This window comes from Phyllobates terribilis, unplaced genomic scaffold (genome assembly GCF_046119375.1).
Source record: "Phyllobates terribilis strain yellow unplaced genomic scaffold, ASM4611937v1 Scaffold_1__5_contigs__length_1240528914, whole genome shotgun sequence".
Lineage (NCBI taxonomy): Eukaryota > Metazoa > Chordata > Amphibia > Anura > Dendrobatidae > Phyllobates > Phyllobates terribilis.
In genome coordinates this window covers 617,207,086-617,226,378 of record NW_027362761.1, presented here as the reverse complement: position 1 = coordinate 617,226,378, position 19,293 = coordinate 617,207,086, and the positions used below count along the sequence as shown (strand labels likewise).

The window sequence follows — 19,293 nt, the reverse complement described above, 5'->3', positions numbered from 1 at the left end:
GGCCGAGCGAGAGGCCCAAGCCCAGAGGGCCCATGAACTGCACATGGCCCAATTCGGGATACCAGCATCCACCTCACGGAACGGTGAGACCAACAATGAGACCCTGTTTAAACCCCATCTAGAGCATTTTCCTGTGATGGAAAAGGACGGCGACCTCGACACCTTTCTGAGGGGTTTTGAAAAGACTTGCAGACAATACCAGCTGCCTGAGGACCAGTGGGCCCGATACTTAACTGCAGGGCTGCGAGGCAAAGTTCTGGATGTGTTTGTGGCTCTTCCTCCGAGCCTCGATGGGAACTATGATGCCATTAAGCAGGCCCTAATCCAGAGGTTCCAACTGACTCTTGAGGTGTACTGTAAAAAGTTCCGGAACCTCCAACGTGGACCGCACGACAGTTACAGCGATGTTGTGCATGGGCTCCGAACCAACTTTGAGCAATGGATCCAAGGACTGTCAGCGACCACCTTTGAGCATCTAAAGGACCTGATGGTGAAAGACCAGTTCCTGCATCTGTATCCGACTGAGGTACGGCAGTTCGTGATGGATCGGGAGCCACCAGATGCCAATAAAGCAGCGCAGATCGCAGACACCTACGAGGCCAATCGGAGACCGGAGGTGCGGAAGCCGGTCGTCGCCAGCTGGAAAGGGGGTAAGCCATCAACCACCATCCCTCCCCCTGCCAGCCGACCTTCCGGAGGCCTTTTTCCCGTTACCAATGCCCAGCTTGCATCTGATGCCCGCAGGTGTTATTTCTGCAACCATGCTGGTCATCTCAGCGCCACTTGCCCAGAGAAGCAGAGGAAGAACCCCCCATCCAAGGCCCCAGGGCCTAATGCCTCAGTTCTTTTGGTGGGTGGGCCAGTTGGGAGGGCCTGTGAAAACTTGCAGTCTGTCATGGTGGGGGACACTGTCACTGTAGGCCTCAAGGACACGGGGGCCGAACGAACCCTCATCCGACCCGAACTGGTGTCCACTGAAGAGCTTATTCCGGGAAAGACCCTGACTGTCACCGGGATTGGGGGCATCCGATGCCCCTTCCCCATGGCCCGGGTTTTTATTGATTGGGGTGCGGGGAGTGGGGTGAAGGAAGTGGGAGTATCTGAAAATCTACCTGCAAATGTTTTTTTGGGAACTGATTTGGGGAGGTTGTTTGCTTATTATGTCCCTGACACCCCTCCCCGATCTGATACTGTTGGTAAGGTTAATGCTGATAATGTGAATGTCAATGCTTTACCTGTTGATAACGATGATGATGATGATGTATTGGAAGGTACAGGAGAACTCAGCCATGTCACGCTGCGGGGTGATATTGCTGAGGATCTCCTAGCAGGAACAAGTGTCAGTGCTAAGGGTAATGGGGAGAGGCACGGGGACCATGAAGCAGATGGTGCTGTGCCAGTGACCAGTGTCACAACAGATGGTGACCTGGCTGATGGTAGCTGCCCCATACGTAGCACTGTGCCTGAGGTAATGGGGGAGGATGGGGAAGTAGTACTCATATCCGCACACGCTGATGGGACGGTGTTATTCCCCGGGGAGACGGCCTATATAGCCGCTGTTACCCGCGGTCAGAGTGCCCCGAACGCAATTAACGCCCTGCCTTCTGGACCCTCCTCGGACAGAGGAATAAAAGAATCAGGTATGGACCCAGAGCCGGTCCCAGAGGGTCCCAGTGAGGACGTGGCTTTAACCTCACTTCTGGCTTCCTCCAGCCAGGAGTTTCAGGCAGCTCTGCACTCAGATGCTGCCTAGGGACGTTAAGGAGCCTCGCTGAGAAGCCCACCTCCGAGTCGGATAAGGAGTGGGTATTCTGGGACTAAGGGAGGTTGTACCGGGAGACAGTTCCCTGTACACCCCAACAGGAGTGGCTGAGGGAAAGACAGCTGGTCGTCCCCTACCAATTCAGGGATGAGTTGTTGCGGATCGCCCATGAGATTCCACTCGCTGGACACTTGGGGGTCAGCAAAACCAAGGCCCGGCTGTCTCACCACTTTTATTGGCCCAAAATGGGGACGGATGTGGTGAACTACTGTCGCTCCTGTACCACGTGTCAAAGAGTGGGAAAGTCAGGGCCGGCTTCCAAAGCCCCCCTGATCTCTTTGCCAGTGATAGAGGAGCCTTTTCAGAGGATTGCTGTGGACATTGTGGGACCACTGGCCATACCCAGCAGCTCTGGAAAACGTTTCATCCTTACCATGGTAGACTATGCTACCCGGTATCCGGAGGCAGTAGCCCTGTCCTCAATTAGGGCGGATAAGGTGGCGGACGCCCTCTTGGCCATCTTTTCGCGAGTAGGCTTTCCCAGGGAGATGCTTACCGTCCAGGGAACCCAGTTCATGTCTCGCTTAATTGAGGCCCTATGTAAGAAAATGCAGGTGCAGCATCTGGTATCGAGCGCGTATCATCCACAAACCAATGGTTTGTGTGAGCGATTCAACGGTACCCTCAAACAGATGTTAAAATTGCTGGTTGAGACCCAGGGACGCGACTGGGAGCGTTACCGCCCACACCTGTTATTTGCTTACAGAGAGGTTCCACAGGCCTCGACGGGGTTCTCCCCCTTTGAGCTCCTGTATGGCAGGCGTGTCCGAGGACCCCTTGGGTTGATAAGGGAATTCTGGGAGGAAGAGCCGAGCTCCCCAGGAGTGTCCATCGTGGAGTATGTCATGCGCTTCCGTGACAAGATGCAGACCTTGACGCAGTTGGTACATGACAACATGGCGCAAGCCAAGGCTGACCAGAAGCATTGGTACAGCCAGAATGCCCGAGAGCGGACATACCAGGTGGGTCAGAAGGTGTGGGTGCTGGTCCCCGTACCAAAGGACAAGCTTCAGGCGGCCTGGGAAGGCCCGTACGTCACTCACCAACAGCTCAACCCGGTCACCTACGTGATCACTCTTGACCACGAGCGGGGTAGGCGGAAGGCTTTTCACGTTAATATGGTGAAGGCTCATCAAAAACGTGAAGCCTGCGTCCTACCGGTCTGCAGCCTGCCCGAGGATGGGGAGGACGACCCCCTCTTGGACATGCTGGCCCAGGCGAAGGCCAGCGGGTCCCTAGAGGATGTAGAGATAAGCGCCTTGCTATCCGCAGACCAGAGGTCTCAGATGCGAGCAGTGCTGAAACCCTTCCAAGCAGTGTTCACCAACCTGCCTGGCAGGACTGAAGTGGCGGCCCATGAAGTGGACACCGGGAATCATGCCCCACTCCGGCGGACAGCCTATCGAATCTCCGACGAGGTGCAGCATGTCATGCGTCAGGAGGTCGAGGAGATGCTGAAGTTGGGGGTGATTAAGCGGTCCAAGAGCGCGTGCGCCTCACCTGTAGTCCTGGTGCCAAAGAAGGACCGGACCACCTTGTTCTGTGTGGAGTACAGGGGGCTCAACGCTATCACAGCCTCTGACGCACAACCAATGCCATGCATTGAGGAGCTGCTGGAGCGGTTAGCCAGCGCGAGCTATCGCTCCATTATGGATCTGAGTCGGGGATATTGGCAGATTCCCTTGAGCCCCGGGGCCCAGGAGAAGTCCGCCTTTATCACCCCTTTCGGATTGTATGAATCCACGTTCATGCCTTTTGGCATGAAAAATGCCCCTGCCACTTTCCAGCGAATGGTCAACCACCTGCTCCAGGGACTGGAGAGGTACGCAGTGGTGTACCTGGATGACATTGCCGTCTTCAGTCCCACCTGGGAGGATCACCTCGAGCATCTGCAGCAGGTGCTCGGGCGCATTCACCAGGCGGGCTTGACCATCAAGCCAGGAAAGTGCCAGATGGGCATGAACTAGGTCCACTACCTGGGGCACCGGGTAGGTGGGGGTACTCTGAAGCCAGAGCCTGGGAAGGTGGACGCTATCGTGTCCTGGCCCACCCCTAGGACCAAGAAGCAGGTGCAGTCCTTCTTGGGCACCGCAGGGTACTATAGACGCTTTGTACAAGACTGTAGTAGCCTTGCGAAGCCCTTGACAGACCTCACCAAGAGGAGCCTACCCCAGTCAGTCAAATGGACAGATGAATGCGAGGTGGCCTTTCCGGCTTTGAAGACTTCCCGAGCAGCTCTCCTGTGCTAAAGGCGGTCGACGGCACACGGCCATTCTTCGTACAGACCGACGCCAGTGAGTTTGGCCTCGGTGCTGTACTCAGCCAGGTCGACTCGGGGAACCAAGAATACCCCGTGTTGTACCTAAGTTGGAAACTGCTGCCGAGGGAAGTGGCCTATTCCACCATAGAGAAGGAGTGCCTGGCCATTGTATGGGCCCTCAACCGTTTACAGCCTTACTTGTACGGGCGCCCCTTCACTGTCGTGACTGACCACAACCCCCTGAGTTGGCTGCACGCCATGTCCGGTGCCAACGGAAGGTTGTTACGCTGGAACCTCACCCTCCAGCAGTATGACTTTACCGTTCAACACCGCAAGAGCAGTGAGCATGGCAATGCCGATGGGTTGTCCCGGCGAGGGGAGCCTCCAGAGATACGCCTGGAGGAGTACCAGAAGGTCCTACCTCCATAGCGCAGTCTAAAAAGGGGGAGGTGTCAGGCAAAATGTATTTTTGTCCGACTTTTAAAAATAAGAGATGTCTTAAATCTCCACCCTCTGTCCATTTAGAAGGGTCCTACATAGAACTCACTCTTGCTTTCCCCCAAACCAGGAATTTTTATTACCACCATAAAACCTCAGCCCAAAGAACAAGCATTCTGGTCTAAACTGGAACTCCCTCCAAAATCCTATTGTCTAACTGTACAAACTTTTAATGTCGAGTTTAATAGTTCACATGACTGTCACAAACACAGGGATCACATTTTTGGAATATTCACCTTTTTCCAATTATAATAGTATATCTTGCATAACTGAGAAACCACCGGAAACCCGGGAAATGGGATCTGAGCTGCTGAGCGTCATAGAGATATCATATTTGATATCCATCTTTATGAATATTGGTGACGGCAAACATGATGTCTCCATCTTGGATGTGGGACCCCCCCATACCAAGATATGAAATCTGAAGGATTTTTATGTCTGGTGCAGCTGGGTGGGTTCACAAAACCGAGCCCCCGTGTGAGGTAAACAACATGGGTGTCTCCTAGGGTTTTGGCCCCTTACTAAAAACGAGAACGGACATTTTAATTCATTTCTTACCCAGGGACGTCAGACGCATGCACTCCTCGCTGCGTGGAGGAATCACACCTAAATTCCGGGGAGCCGTCCACCCCCCCCCCCCCCACAGAATCTGAGACCATCACCTCGTGCCGCAGGTTTTGCTATTATTTACCCCTTTTATTTTAATAACTGTTTAATGCACATATGTAAATTGTCTCTTTTATAATATCTTGTATATCTTTTGTAATCACTGCCCACTTTCGGGAGTAAATCATTATTATTTACCAGCTTCGTTCTTCTTGTCCTATGTCGAGCAAACACGTTCCTCACCTGCTAATTCACGTTACCTAACGGGTTCCCGATCCACCTGTTAAGCGATCAGTGGTGGCAGTATACCAGTATTTATGTGATATTGTGGTTTGAGGGTGGCTGGACGGAGGATTATATACGTTCCTGGAAGAAACTGGTGGTATATATACGTCCTGTCACATCACGTGCCACAATAGGCGACATAAATTAGAGCAGCTACACCCTGTTGCTTATCCTCGGTCAATACCGTGTTTGACCAGCAGGATAAGGGGGCGCCAGAGGGCTGCAAGGTCTGACCAAGTGTTTTTCGTGACACTTTCTCACTGGGATAGTTCAGGTGTTTCTCTCCCTTTTGTGTCTCTCTTTTCTTTCTTCTCTCTTTCCTCATTCTCCCTCTCCTCCATCTCCACTAGCCATGAGAAGACTAGCCCCTATATGCCAGTTCTCCCCCTACAATAATTTCAAAGATGCTAAAAAAAGATTTGGAACAAAGTGCCAGTGTGATTCTAGTAATAATAATAATAATAATTTTTAATTTTATAGCGCGAACATATTCCGCAGCACTTTACAATTTTAGGGGGGACTTATACAATTAATACAGAATAAGTATATCTTGTATCAAAAGGAGTGAGGGCCCTGCTCGCAAGCTTACAGTCTATGAGGAAATGGGGGAGACACAAAAGGTACAATGTACATATATTGTATAATGCAGCCTTGATATACTAAATAGGATAAATACATGGACTGGTCGCCTGCCAGTATGTGTACAGTCCTGACCGAGGCTATTAAGTGCATGGTTGGTATGTATCCTGAAATTGAAGAAGATTTTAATATGGGGGAAAACTGGGACGGACAGATAGTGTGTGGAGGCGATACCCTCATTTCATATATATTCCGCTCTGGCTCGGGATAGCATGCGTGCTGGGTCACGCGTGCAATAGATTTTAAGTGCAATAGTTAAAAGTGCAGTTATACAATGGCAGTTGGACAGGGCAGGAGACAGGTAAGGTGCATAAGATATTCATACAAACATGCTTCTCGGTCAGTCATACTGCATTATGCATTAGTCTTATCAATCTGCTTTTTATTTGTTTTCACTTCTGCTTTCTCACATCTCGCCCGCCCTTTAACACATTCTGTGCACTCTCTCTATATCAACCCCTCCCTTCTCCCCTCTCCCATGTATAACTCTGAGGCTCTACTGACATTCCTCACCCACTGCAAACCATCCTCTACCTCCATACAGCACTCAAAACGTTCATACAAATCATTGCACCACCTGCTCTTTCTCTTCTTTCTCCTTTTACTAGTCGCAGGTGACATCTCCCCCAACCCTGGGCCCCCCTCCACTAGCATACACCACTCTCCTCCAGCTGCATATAGAAACCCTGCTAATTTTATTAACGTTCAGTGCATGCCCTCTCCTATCGATTTCCATTGTGCTCTCTGGAACGCACGGTCTGTGTGTAACAAACTAACTTACATCCATGATTTTTTCCTCTCTAATTCCCTTAACCTTCTGGCTATCACAGAAACCTGGATTCAGCAGCCAGACACCACCGCTGCTGCTGCTCTCTCGTTTGGTGGGCTGAAATTTTCACATACCGCAAGACCTGGCAACAGACAGGGTGGAGGTGTTGGTCTGCTCCTTTCCTCACAATGTGCTTTCCAGGTCATCCCCCCGGTTCCCTCACTTATGTTTCCTTCCTTTGAAGTCCACACCATCAGACTCTTTAAACCCTTCTCCCTGCGAGTGGCGGTTATGTATCGCCCTCCAGGCTCCTCTCACCAGTTCTTGGATCACATTGCCACCTGGCTTCCTCACTTTCTATCCTGTGACATCCCCACCCTCATCATGGGTGACTTTAACATCCCCATTGATGATTCCCTCTCCCAATCTGCCTCTCATCTACTTTCTCTAACCTCTTCATTCCGTCTCTCACAGTTTACTAATTCTCCTACCCATGAAGCCAGGAATACTCTGGACCTGTTTTTTTCCAGTCTCTGCTCGCTGGATGACTTTACCAACTCCCCTCTCCCACTCTCGGACCACAACCTTCTTTCCTTCTCTGTCAAGAATTGTCTCCTCACCCGGGACACCCCCACTTACCACACTTATAGGAATACACGTACCATTAATACCCAGCAGTTTATGGACAATCTCCACACATCTTTAGCCCCATCTCCTCCTTCTCCTGTCCAGACTTAGCATTGTCACACTACAATAATACACTGGAGAGTGCCCTAGATGAAGCAGCTCCTTCTACTCGCAGAAAGACCCGACACATACAATGGCAGCCCTGGCACACGATGCAAACACGTATTCTTCAGCGTTGCTCAAGGTGTGCTGAGCGTCAGTGGAGAAAATCTCTTTTAGCAGAGGACTTCATCCACTATAAATTCATGCTCAAAACCTATAACTCTGCCCTTCATCTGGCCAAACAATCCTACTTCACCACCCTCATCACTTCACTGTCCAACAATCCAAAACGACTTTTCGAAACCTTAAACTCCCTCCTGAAACCTAAAGCACAGGCCCCCATTACCAACCTCAGCGGGGAGGATCTGGCCACTTATTTCTTTGAAAAAATCAACCACATCCATCAGGACATCTCAGCCCAATCTCCTCAGTGCCTGGATCCACTTCCCTGCCGCACTTCAAGCTCACTTGCCATCTTTGAGCCTGTTACAGAAGAAGAAGTTACCCAGCTCCTCGCTTCTTCTCGACATACAACCTGCAACAGTGACCCCATTCCTTCACATCTCCTGCAGTCCCTCTCACTGGTGATCACCACTCACCTAACTAAAATATTTAACCTCTCTCTTTCTTCCGGTATCTTTCCCTCCTCGTTTAAACATGCCATCATAACCCCTTTACTTAAAAAGCCATCCCTGGACCAGAACTGCGCTGCTAACTACAGACCTGTCTCTAATCTTCCTTTCATCTCTAAACTCCTGGAACGCTTGGTCCACTCCCGTCTAATCGGCTATCTCTCAGATAACTCTCTCCTCGACCCTCTACAATCTGGTTTCCGCTCCTTACACTCCACTAAAACTGCCCTCACTAAAGTCTGTAATGATCTACTAACAGCCAAATCCAAAGGTCACTGCTCCCCGCTGATCTCCTGGATCTCTCTGCAGCACTTGACACTGTGGATCACCAGCTCCACCTCACTATGCTCCGCTCTAGAGGCCTCAAGGAAACCGTTCTCTCCTGGTTCTCCTCCTACCTCTCTGACAGCTCCTTCACTGTATCTTTTGCCGGCTCCTCTTCCCCTCCTCATCCCCTTACTATCGGGGTTCCGTAGGGCTCAGTCCTAGGCCCCCTCCTCTTCTCTCTATACACCGCCCCTATTGGACAAACTATCAGCAGATTTGGGTTCCAGTATCATCTCTATGCTGACGACACCCAATTATACACTTCTTCCCCTGACATCACCCCTACCCTAATACAAAATACCAAGTATTGTCTGTCTGCTGTCTCTAACATCATGTCCTCCCTCTATCTTAAACTGAATCTCTCCAAAACTGAACTTCTTGTGTTTCCCCCCTCTACTAACCTAACTCTACCTAACATCGAAATTACCTTGGATGGTTCAACCATAACTCCCAAGCAGCACGCCTGCTGCCTTGGGGTCATATTCGACACTAACCTTTCCTTTACTCCCTATATCCGATCACTCACTTTCTCTTATCACCTGCATCTTAAAAACATCTCCAGAATCCGATCTTTTCTCACTTTTGAAACTGCTAAAACTCTTATTGTCGCTCTTATTCTCTCTCGTCTGGACTACTGCAACTCTCTTCTGATCGGTCTCCCTCTTACCAAAATTTCCCCTCTCCAATCCATCCTGAATGCGGCAGCCAGGGTCGTACTTCTGTCCAGCCACTTCACCGATGCCTCCACCTTATGCCAGTCATTACACTGGTTACCCATTCGCTACAGGGTCCAGTTCTGCACCACCTTATATCTCCTCTCTCATCTCAGTCTATCGCCCTGCACGTGCCCTCCGTTCCACAAATGACCTAAGACTAACATCCCCGATAATCCGTACCTCGCACCTCAGTCTCTAAGACTTCTCTCGTGCTGCGCCAGTTCTCTGGAGTGCTCTACCCCAGACGATCCGATTGATGCCTAGCCCCGATGTCTTCAAGCGCCCTTTAAAAACCCATCTCTTTAAATTAGCCTACCACCTCAAATACCCAGTAAGCTAACTTTCCCCTGTTCCCTCCTAAATACTATTCAGAATCTGCTCCCTCCTCTTCATCTGTCTCCACACCCTCTATGCACACGATAACTGCACTCGGTAATTGAGTATTGCACTTGAACATACAGGCTGATGACCGGATCATGCAGCTTTATATGAAAATCCCGACTTATTATAATTGCCAGACCTGAAATAACAAGCACTTTCCACCTATTGTGTCCCCCATTTCCTTGTAGAATGTAAGCTGGCGAGCAGGGACCTCATTCCTGATGTAACTGTTTAAACTGTCTTACCTTGTATTGAATTTATTGTCTATACATGTCCCCGCTTAATTGTAAAGTGCTGCGGAATATGTTGGCGCTATATAAATAAAAATTATTATTATAATTATTATTACCCTAGTCTAAAGAAATGGGTTTTTAGGGTCCTCTTGAAACTGTGGATATTGGGAATTAATCGAACTCTCCTGGGTAATGCATTCCAAAGAATTGGTGCAGCACGCGAGAAATCTTGGAGACGGGAGTGGGAAGTTCGGATTATGGAGGATTTTAGTTTTAAGTCATTTGCAGAACGGAGGGCACGTGTAGGGTGGTAGACTGAGACAAGGGAGGAGATGTAGGGGGGTTCTGAAGCATGGAGCGCTTTGTGGGTAAGCGTTTTAAGTTTAAATTGAACTCTATATTGGATGGGTAACCAATGCAATGACTGGCACAGGGACGAGGCATCGGTGTAGCGGTTGGCGAGGAATATGATCCTGGCTGCTGCGTTAAGGACGGATTGGAGAGGGGAGAGTTTAGTAAGAGGGAGACCGATTAGTAGAGAGTTGCAGTAGTCGAGACGAGAATGAATAAGAGCTGCAGTAAGAGTTTTTGCCGAGTCAAAGGTGAGAAACGTCCTGATTCTTGAGATGTTTTTGAGGTGTAGATGACATGAACGAGTGAGTGATTTGATGTGAGGAGTGAAGGAAAGATCTGAATCAAAAATGACCCCAAGACAGCGGGCATGTTGCTGGGGAGTGATGGTTGAGCCACAAACGGAAATGGCAATATCGGGCACAGGTAGGTTAGTGGAGGGAGTAGTTCAGTTTCTAGTAACTCCATATTGCCGAAATAGGTCCCGGTTTCCACTCTACAGCTTTTAAAATGGCCCAATGGTATCTCCGACAACGTTGATGCTCCGAAGTCCAGAAGCAATTCGACTTTGGCTTACAAGCCTGGAGTTGATAGGCAGTGGACTTTCCGACGCACTACTTAATACCAAAGAGTAGAGAGCAGAGTATTTCATTTATCATATAGTGTAGAAGACTTTCCTGTCTTCTTTGGAGCAGAGATTCAGACCTTTGCTATAAGCTACATCTGATCGTCCTCCATGCCTTTCTGGACAAGAAATTGGCTGATCACGCTAAGATTTTTCAGAGCTAATTTGTGTCTTAAAATCTAGTGTTAATGCTAGAGGTGAGCAAATAATTTCCAGTGGAATTGAATTCTAAAACGTCTCACAAAAGGACATGAATCAAAAAAAAATCACAGAAATAGAAACAATCTTATTAACACCAGGTCAGGTTACCAATGCAGTAGCCGGATGCAGTAGACTCCCATGATAATGGCGGGGGCTGCACAGGTGCTAAATACTGATGAAACGACCTCTCACAAACCTGACAATTCATGTAGGGGGTGGCCGCCTGGTATTAAAAGTGCACACATGGAATTGTATTCTACATGTATTTTACAACATCCTGGACTAGCCAAAATATGTTTTTTTTTACAATTTGCTTGCGGATTTAGGCAAATTTTTGTTGAACCATACATTTTTTTTTCCTTTTACTCTACTGCTCAACTCTCCTGCCCCTCCACGTCACCTGTCCAGTACTCGCCACATCTTCAGGTCGCCTCCACTCACTTTAAAACCCCCAGGATTCTGCGCAATCGAGTGAAGATTTACAACGTCACGATGTCACAACGAACGCCGTGACCTTACGCGCTCATGTGCAGAACCTTCCTGGGCCCCATCAAAGCCGGAAGTCCACGGCCAGTGTGAGAGTCCTAGGGATTTCAGAGCGAGCGTCTGCAATCTGAAGATGCGGCCAGGACCTGACGGATGACGGTAAGGAGCGGAAGGGCGAGAGATGTGAGCTGTGAGTAGAAGTATATTTTTCTTCTTTTTTTACATGAGGAGAGACCCCAGAGCATAATGAGAAACCTTAAATACGTGGAGAATAATGTCTTCGCGATCAAATTTCCCAGGATTGGCTCATCTTTAGTTGACGCCCATTAATATTCGAACTTTTCCTATGATTGATATTCATTATTAAAGGTTTAGAAATAATGATTTTCCTATTGCTAGATGGGTTGAAGAAATCTTTTTTTTTTTGTCAAAACCTCTTAAAAAGTCTGGTGGATAAAATCATTCCGCGGCCAAAACCCTTCTCTTCTTCAAGACTGTGATGACGTTCCACTGCCAACGTGGCTTGGTTCCTCCATCTGTTTTTTCAAAATAATTATAAATCTGCTGGATTTCATACCTTAGATGTATGATCACGTGATAAAAGCAAGATGCTTCAGAATAAAATGTCAAGATTCTCATCCAGTTTCCAGAAAAGAAGTCTCCTTCCGTTACGGGGAAACCTCCCTGTGAAAGTCAGATCTCTTCTAATCCTGACGGTGCCATTATGGAGGATTTCTAATCAGTAATTAGGTTTTCCCTTAGCCTCCATGATAGCAGAGGATTTCCTTGTCTTATAATGTTATCTAATGTTTTTCTTATTAATGAATGGTATTAGTTATTTTTTTTAACATGTATTTAAATGTCTTTTTCTGCAGTAACAATTGAGCTAGGGAAGTTGGAGAGTCAATGTATCATGTCTTCCTATCATCTGATTTTCGTAAAGTATTAATTCTGCTGAAATTAGATTTTTTTTTTTTCTCGAGGGGACCCCAGTCCACACCAGCAAAAGGAATCACTTATACTTTTCCTTCTAGATGGATCCTTTTCTGATTTAAGTTCTTTTAACTGCATCAGAAACTGCATGTGTGGTTTCAGCCTAATAAGAATGTTATAAACTTTGTAATTGGGGAAAAAAAAAATCATTTAATCTATTTTTTCATCTTTTCAGAAAATCTCTGTGAGAGAAACTTGATTTTATCACTGAATGATAAAGTAGAAGATGAAAGTATCACACAGCACACCTCCGAAGAAAACATTATTACCCTTAACCTATATTCAGGACTCCACAGTATGGATCTATTAAATAATACTCCGAATCATGCGGAACTTACTCTTGATCAATCACCGATTATGACAAGTTCAGGTGTGAAACGCTGTGGAAAACAGTTCATACAAAGAAGCAGTCATACAGGGGAGAAGCCGTACTCCTGTTCAGAATGTGGGAAGCGCTTTAGAGATAAATCAAGTCTTCTTATTCATGTAAGAATTCATACAGGGGAGAAACCATTCTCATGTTCACTATGCGCAAAGTCCTTCACAGATAAATCAAGTCTTGTTATACATGAAAGAATTCATAAAGGGGAAAAGCCATTTTCATGTTTACTATGTGGGAAATGCTTTACAGATAAATCAAGTCTTGTTAGACATAAGAGAATACACACAGGAGAGAAGCCGTATTCATGTTCAGAATGTGAGAAATGTTTCACAAATAAATCACAGCTTGTTAAACATGAGCGAATTCACACAGGAGAGAAACCATATTCGTGTTCACTATGTGAGAGATGCTTTGCAGATAAATCGCATCTTGTTAAACATGAGAGAATGCACACAGGAGAGAAGCCATTTTCATGTTCAATATGTGGGAAGTACTTTACAGATAAATCAAGTCTTGTTAGACATGAGAGTAGTCACTCAGGAGAGAAGCAGTATTCATGTCAACTATGTGGGAAATGTTTCGCACAAAAATCAAATCTTGTTACACATGAGCGAAGTCACACAGGAGAGAAGCCATTTTCATGTCCAGAATGCGGGAAATGTTTTATAAATAAATCAAGTCTTGTTCGACATGAGAGAAGTCACACTGGGGAGAAGCCGTACTCCTGTTCAGAATGTGGAAAGGGCTTTACAGATAAATCAAATCTTGTTAAACATGAGAGAATTCACACAGGAGACAGGCCATATTCATGTCCAGAATGCGGAAAGTCTTTTATTACCAAAGCCAGACTTCGGGGCCATCACAGAAGCCACACAGGAGAGAAGCCGTACTCCTGTTCAGAATGTTGGAAATGTTTTACAAATAAATCCAATCTTGTTAAACATCAGAGACGTCACACGGGAGAGAAGCAGTTTTGATGTTCTTTCTGTGATACTGCAGGAGACCTACTGGAGCCCGTATGGATCCAAAATACACCCAGAAAACAGTTACATTTGGTGGTGGAAAGATCATGATCTGGGGTTACATTCAGTATGGGGGTGTGCGAAACATTTGCAAGGTGGAAGGCAATATCAATAGCCTAAAATATCAAGAAGTATTAGCTACCTCTTACATTCCAAATCATAAAAGGGGTCAAATTCGGCAGCAGGATGGTGCTCCATCTCATACATCCATCTCTACAACAAAGTTCCTCCAAAAAAGATCAAGGTGATCAAGGACTGGCCAGCCCCGTCACCAGACATGAACATCATTGAGCAGGTTTGGGGTAGGATGAAAGAGGAAGCTTGGAAGACAAAACCAAAGAATCTAGATAAACTCGGGGAGGCATGTAAGACGGCATTCTTAGCTATTCCTGATGACTTCATTAATAAATTGTATGAATCATTGTTGAGCCGCATGGATGCAGTCCTTCAAGCTCATAGAAGTCACAAAAAATATTAAATATGACTCTAATAGCACCACAACTTCATTCACCAATGTTATGCCACATATATTTGTATTTTAAGATAATTATTTGTTTGAATATCACATTACTTTCTGTGGGCGACAAAACTTTTGTCTTGCCAAAATCTGACCATTCTGTGTTCATTAAATGATCAATATTTCAGCATTGATGCCAATTTATTTTCTTAACCTAAACCAAATTTGGGAGGGTTTCGGCTTTCAAAAGAGTAATTTATAAAACCAATGGATGAATTTAACGTCAGGTTATAAGCTTTTATTTACATAACATGGATAAGCAAGATAACTTCTGTCAGGGAGTGTAGGTTGCTTATGTGCTGTGTAATAGCCCTGAATCCTGGCCATATTACATTTGTCTGAATTACCCCTAAAAGTAAGCAACATTCATGATGACAATTCAGTTTCACAGCTTTTACAGTAACATGGTTGTTCTTTTTTTGCTTATATCCACAATACTTTCCTCCATTGATGCTGGTCAAGGTTAACCCCAGGTCAAAGGTATTTATTATGTGGACATTTGGCAGACCCAAGCTAATTCCACCCAAAATATACTTTGTGAGTAGATATTTATATTAATCAAATTTCTCCAACTCAGTATGTGTTCTAATTATCTGGGTTTTTGTTTTTTTGTTTTTCTTTAGCATTGAAATGTATCCTGTTACCCTCATTGCGATGTCTGAATCCATTGCATACATTTCTGCAACAAAACTGCTATGTATACGTATACTTTTATGCTGTGGAGACACATGCTATTCTTTATGCTTTTTTTTGTGCCCAAACCAGTCCTAGATCCAGCATAAGACCATGCTTTATATTCCCTATTCTTTTCGAATTCACGTCTAAACTTGGTTAAAAAAATGAAGCGGCAAACTTCATCACTATAAGTGCGAAGTTCTAAAAATAAGTTGTCTTATCCCTCACCCAAGATGTTTGCTTTTATCTACTCTTCATTTTTAAAATATGAGGTATAATCATGCCTCGATTCAAAGCTCTCTAAGACTTTCCGAAGAATTGTGGATTCTTATGATCCGGAAAAGTTAAGTTAGACAACCAGTTGAATATTAATTATTTTCTATCCGCACATCTCTACATCTACACCCCACTTACGCCATCAACAAGTAGAGGTTTCAATAAGCTGCCATTTGACCGAGGACAGTGCAGCTAAGAACAGCGTGAGGACACAAAAATGCTGAAATTTCAACGTGTTCCAGAATTTATTTGAGACATACAGGAAACATTTATTACTTTTAATCCTCACCAGTTCAAAAAAGCTCTAAAAATGTAAACTACATGCACGCATATCGGGCGAAAGGCATTGTTCTGGAAGGGGGGTTACCCCCGAAACTCAATAATACAGAGAATAGCTAATCTACACAGTTCTCGTGGACTGATCTCATTACTTTATGACATTATGTTGACAAACCAGCCGATGCAATTGTTAATGGAGGGCAATAACCCTTCACGGTTGACCAAGTGAGTGTCAAATTATTATGTTGATTGCAATCCACAGAAAACAAAACGGAGACAATGCTCTGTATGGGAGGATTCAAAGAATCTCTGATCCCGTTTATTTTGCTTAGCATTTTATATTGTTTTGAGTCTATTAATGTCCAATCATCTACAGCCGTACTACAGGCTTGAACCAATGTTAGTACAATTATTACGGAAATACACATATGGTCATATTATCGTTAGTTGGGTGCATGGTAGAAATTTACAAGGTCAATCCTGGCCTAGGCTAGTTAGATAACAGGAGCAGGATGTCTCGCAGAATGTTCTTGTGAGAAAAGGTTAGTGTGATATAGTTGCATGAGAAAAGAAGGAAAGAATGTATATTATGCAAGGAGTGATAATAACATCATTTTAAAGCAAGCAGACAAAATGGAGTTGCTCTAGCATGAGTATCAATATGTCCTTTACACTTGGATAGCATGAATATTAATATGTGCTTTTCACGATCAAAAGAGAAATGGGAGAGTGTAATAGGAACATAGAGGAAAATCACTGGTCAGATATACTGGAAAGAGTCCCACAGCTGTCTTTAAGTGAATCCCATAAATTGTCCCATATATATGTGCTACACCAGGTATACAGGACACCTCAATTCTTATTTAACGTCGGATTTCGTTCAAGTCCCCACTGTCCTAGCTGCAAACTAACATAGCGGATATGCCTCATATGATGTGGAGCCGTCCTAACTTGGTGTCCTTTTGGAAGAGTGTTGTAGCAGTGATTAACAGGGTTTATTCAATTGACGTAGAGCTTTCCCCATTAGTATGTATACTGGGATATGTTGAAGACCTGACTATTGATGAGTACGGCAAAATTGCGGCAGCACGTATGTTATATATGGCAAGAAAATTGATAGCCCAAAAATGGATAGCAGATCAGGAGCCAATGGTATCGGAATTTATTGATAAAGTTAACTGGCTAGTAAATTTGGAAAAAAAAGGCATATACCTAAAAAGAGATGCTATCTCTAAATTTGACAAGATATGGGGTCTATGGATTGATGACTCTGGTTTGACATCTAGGGAACTGAGGAGATTTCGCCTCGGCTTGCTTTGAGTTACATTTATATGATGCCTCAAATTAAACTTCTTTGAAAATTAATTAAAATGTTATTAGCACTTCCATAAGTTATATGTAATTGGATTGACTATTGTTACTATGTTCAAATATTTGTTCATCTAATTATGCTGGTTGTGCAGAGCCAGGATGTATAAATAACTCAAGTTTAATGCTTCTTAAGGTTGGAGGGTGGAGAACGGTGTTTCTCCAATGTTTGTCTGGTTGTTTTTCTTTTACCTTTGTGAAAATCTTTATAAAAATTAATAAAAATAAAAAACATTTGATTTAAAAAATTGTAAACTACATTGGAGGTGTGCCAGAAGAAAACCACTCCTGAAAAATGACGATTTCTTCAGAAAAAACGTACAACTTAAGAACAATCTCGCGAAAGAAGAAGCAAGCAGTCATTCTAACACATGACAAGGGGACGTTTGGCAAAAAATTATTTCAATTGACAAAAATGTGTGTAACTGAGATGGGCGTGGTGCTCAAAATTTTTTAAGACTACTTTACTTTACATGAAATGTACAATTTATATTTTTTTACTATTTAAAATTAGATATTGTTTCATATTTTGGTGATCTGTTTTATTATATATGCCTTTTATGTTTAAATAACCCCTATCTAGCCAGGAATTGTGACCATAACATGCTCATTAAACTTCTAGTTTGATTCGTCTACATTTTCACTATGTAATGTCGTTTCCCTACACCCTGACAGCACTGTAGAGCGAGAGAGGTAATCTGCCCCCATTAACAGGAAACCTACAGAATAAAAAGGTAGACACACATCTCAGTGTTGTTTTTTTATTCGTGAGGGAGACCTAACTTGTTTTTACTTATTTTCTTACCTGGGGAAGTTTGGCAGGAGGCATCGCCAGGGAATGGAGCAGGCAGGCGAAGAATCCGGGTCTCCTGGTGCATCTTCATCCTAACATTGCTTTGCAGGCAATTGCTTTGCTTCCGGCTGGGCGCGCCAATGTTCAGAAGTTAGGGCCGGATGTGACGCAGCACACTAGCGTGTGCTGTCAACAGCCATTCCAAGCTGAATGCGCCTGCCCTCATCAGATTACAGATGTTGGGTAGTTTGAGGCTTGACAAAAACGAAGATGGATAACTGACTGGGAATCCTTGGTCCATTGACGCTAAAAACGAAAAAAAAAAAATGTAATTGTGGCTGTTTTCTTCTGGATCAGAAGTTGGGACCGGATATGACGCTCCAGCGCATGCGTACTTAATCGTGGCTGACCACCTCCATGATTGGGAGGTAGGGCTGGATTTGACACCACATGATGCCAGGTGTGAGCATACCTCTTATTGGAGTAGGGCTCACACTGCTAGCTGTAAAGGAATACTGTGCTGTTACATTGATGGAGGATACTCTACAGGTGTCTGAAAGACTGAGACTCAGAATGGATGGATCAGTGATGCCTAGTGGTGACAAGGCTGATGACCCTAACCCTCCTAGCATGGTAGTTCCACCACATAGGATGGGGTGAATATACTATATGATCATGCAGTTGCTGATTCTGTTATATGTATATTCTATACGATAGACATATGAAGGTTTGTCTAAGAGTAAAAACAAGGAATGTGCCTGTGTAGAGGGAAATTGCTCAATTTTTATGATAAAAAGGCTTTGTCGAACCTGTATAGAGAAGACGGTATCCGAGAAATCAAGAGTCAAGAATACTTTCAAGAAAAAGATTCAACATACCAATGTCTCTTCTACCTCTTCAGACTGACGTCTGCTTCTAGTTCCGAAGAGGAGATGGAGGACAGTGGGGAAATCTTTAGTAAATACTATTTTGAATCATCTTCCTTTGATGGATATGGGGCGATAATCATCATCAGACTAAGATGATTCAAAATAGTAATCATTAAAGATTTCCCCACTGTCCTTCATCTCCTCTTCGGAGCACGTAATAGGTTCTGTCCCTACCTTTGGTGCAGGCTCAGCAGCTGAGCCTACATCTTTCCCTGCACATGACAACTGATCTGATCAGCTGTCATGTGCCTCTAACAGCCGCGGGTGGGTCCTGTTAAAATAATGGTTCAGTTTCAACACTACCTTTAAGACGACTTGTTTTTCAGTTTTATAACCCTGATTTAGCAGTTCTTATTTTTGTGTTCTCTTGACCTTTATACAAGTAAGAATTGGCTCACAGGCTTATAATTATCATGCTTGTCCTGTGTCTGTACACATAGATAATGTTCCAAAATATCACCACCAGGAAACTCCCTAATTCTCCCATACCCTAAAACTG

The 19,293-nt window shown here is 45.0% G+C and overlaps 1 protein-coding gene across 8 annotated transcripts in view; it reads left to right on the top strand.

The window, feature by feature from the left end:
- LOC141272912 (uncharacterized) overlaps positions 1-19,293 on the top strand; it is a 267,987-nt gene that overhangs the window by 41,886 nt on the left and 206,808 nt on the right. For 3 of the 8 annotated variants that reach the window (XM_073684126.1, XM_073684133.1, XM_073684169.1), the window contains one exon: positions 12,729-17,817. The exons of the other annotated variants lie outside the window; for them this stretch is intronic. In XM_073684126.1, the coding sequence (XP_073540227.1) occupies positions 12,729-13,912 (1,184 nt within the window). In that variant the 3' untranslated portion in view covers positions 13,913-17,817. Of the gene's footprint in view, positions 1-12,728; positions 17,818-19,293 lie in introns of those variants that run through there. 8 annotated transcript variants of the gene reach the window in all.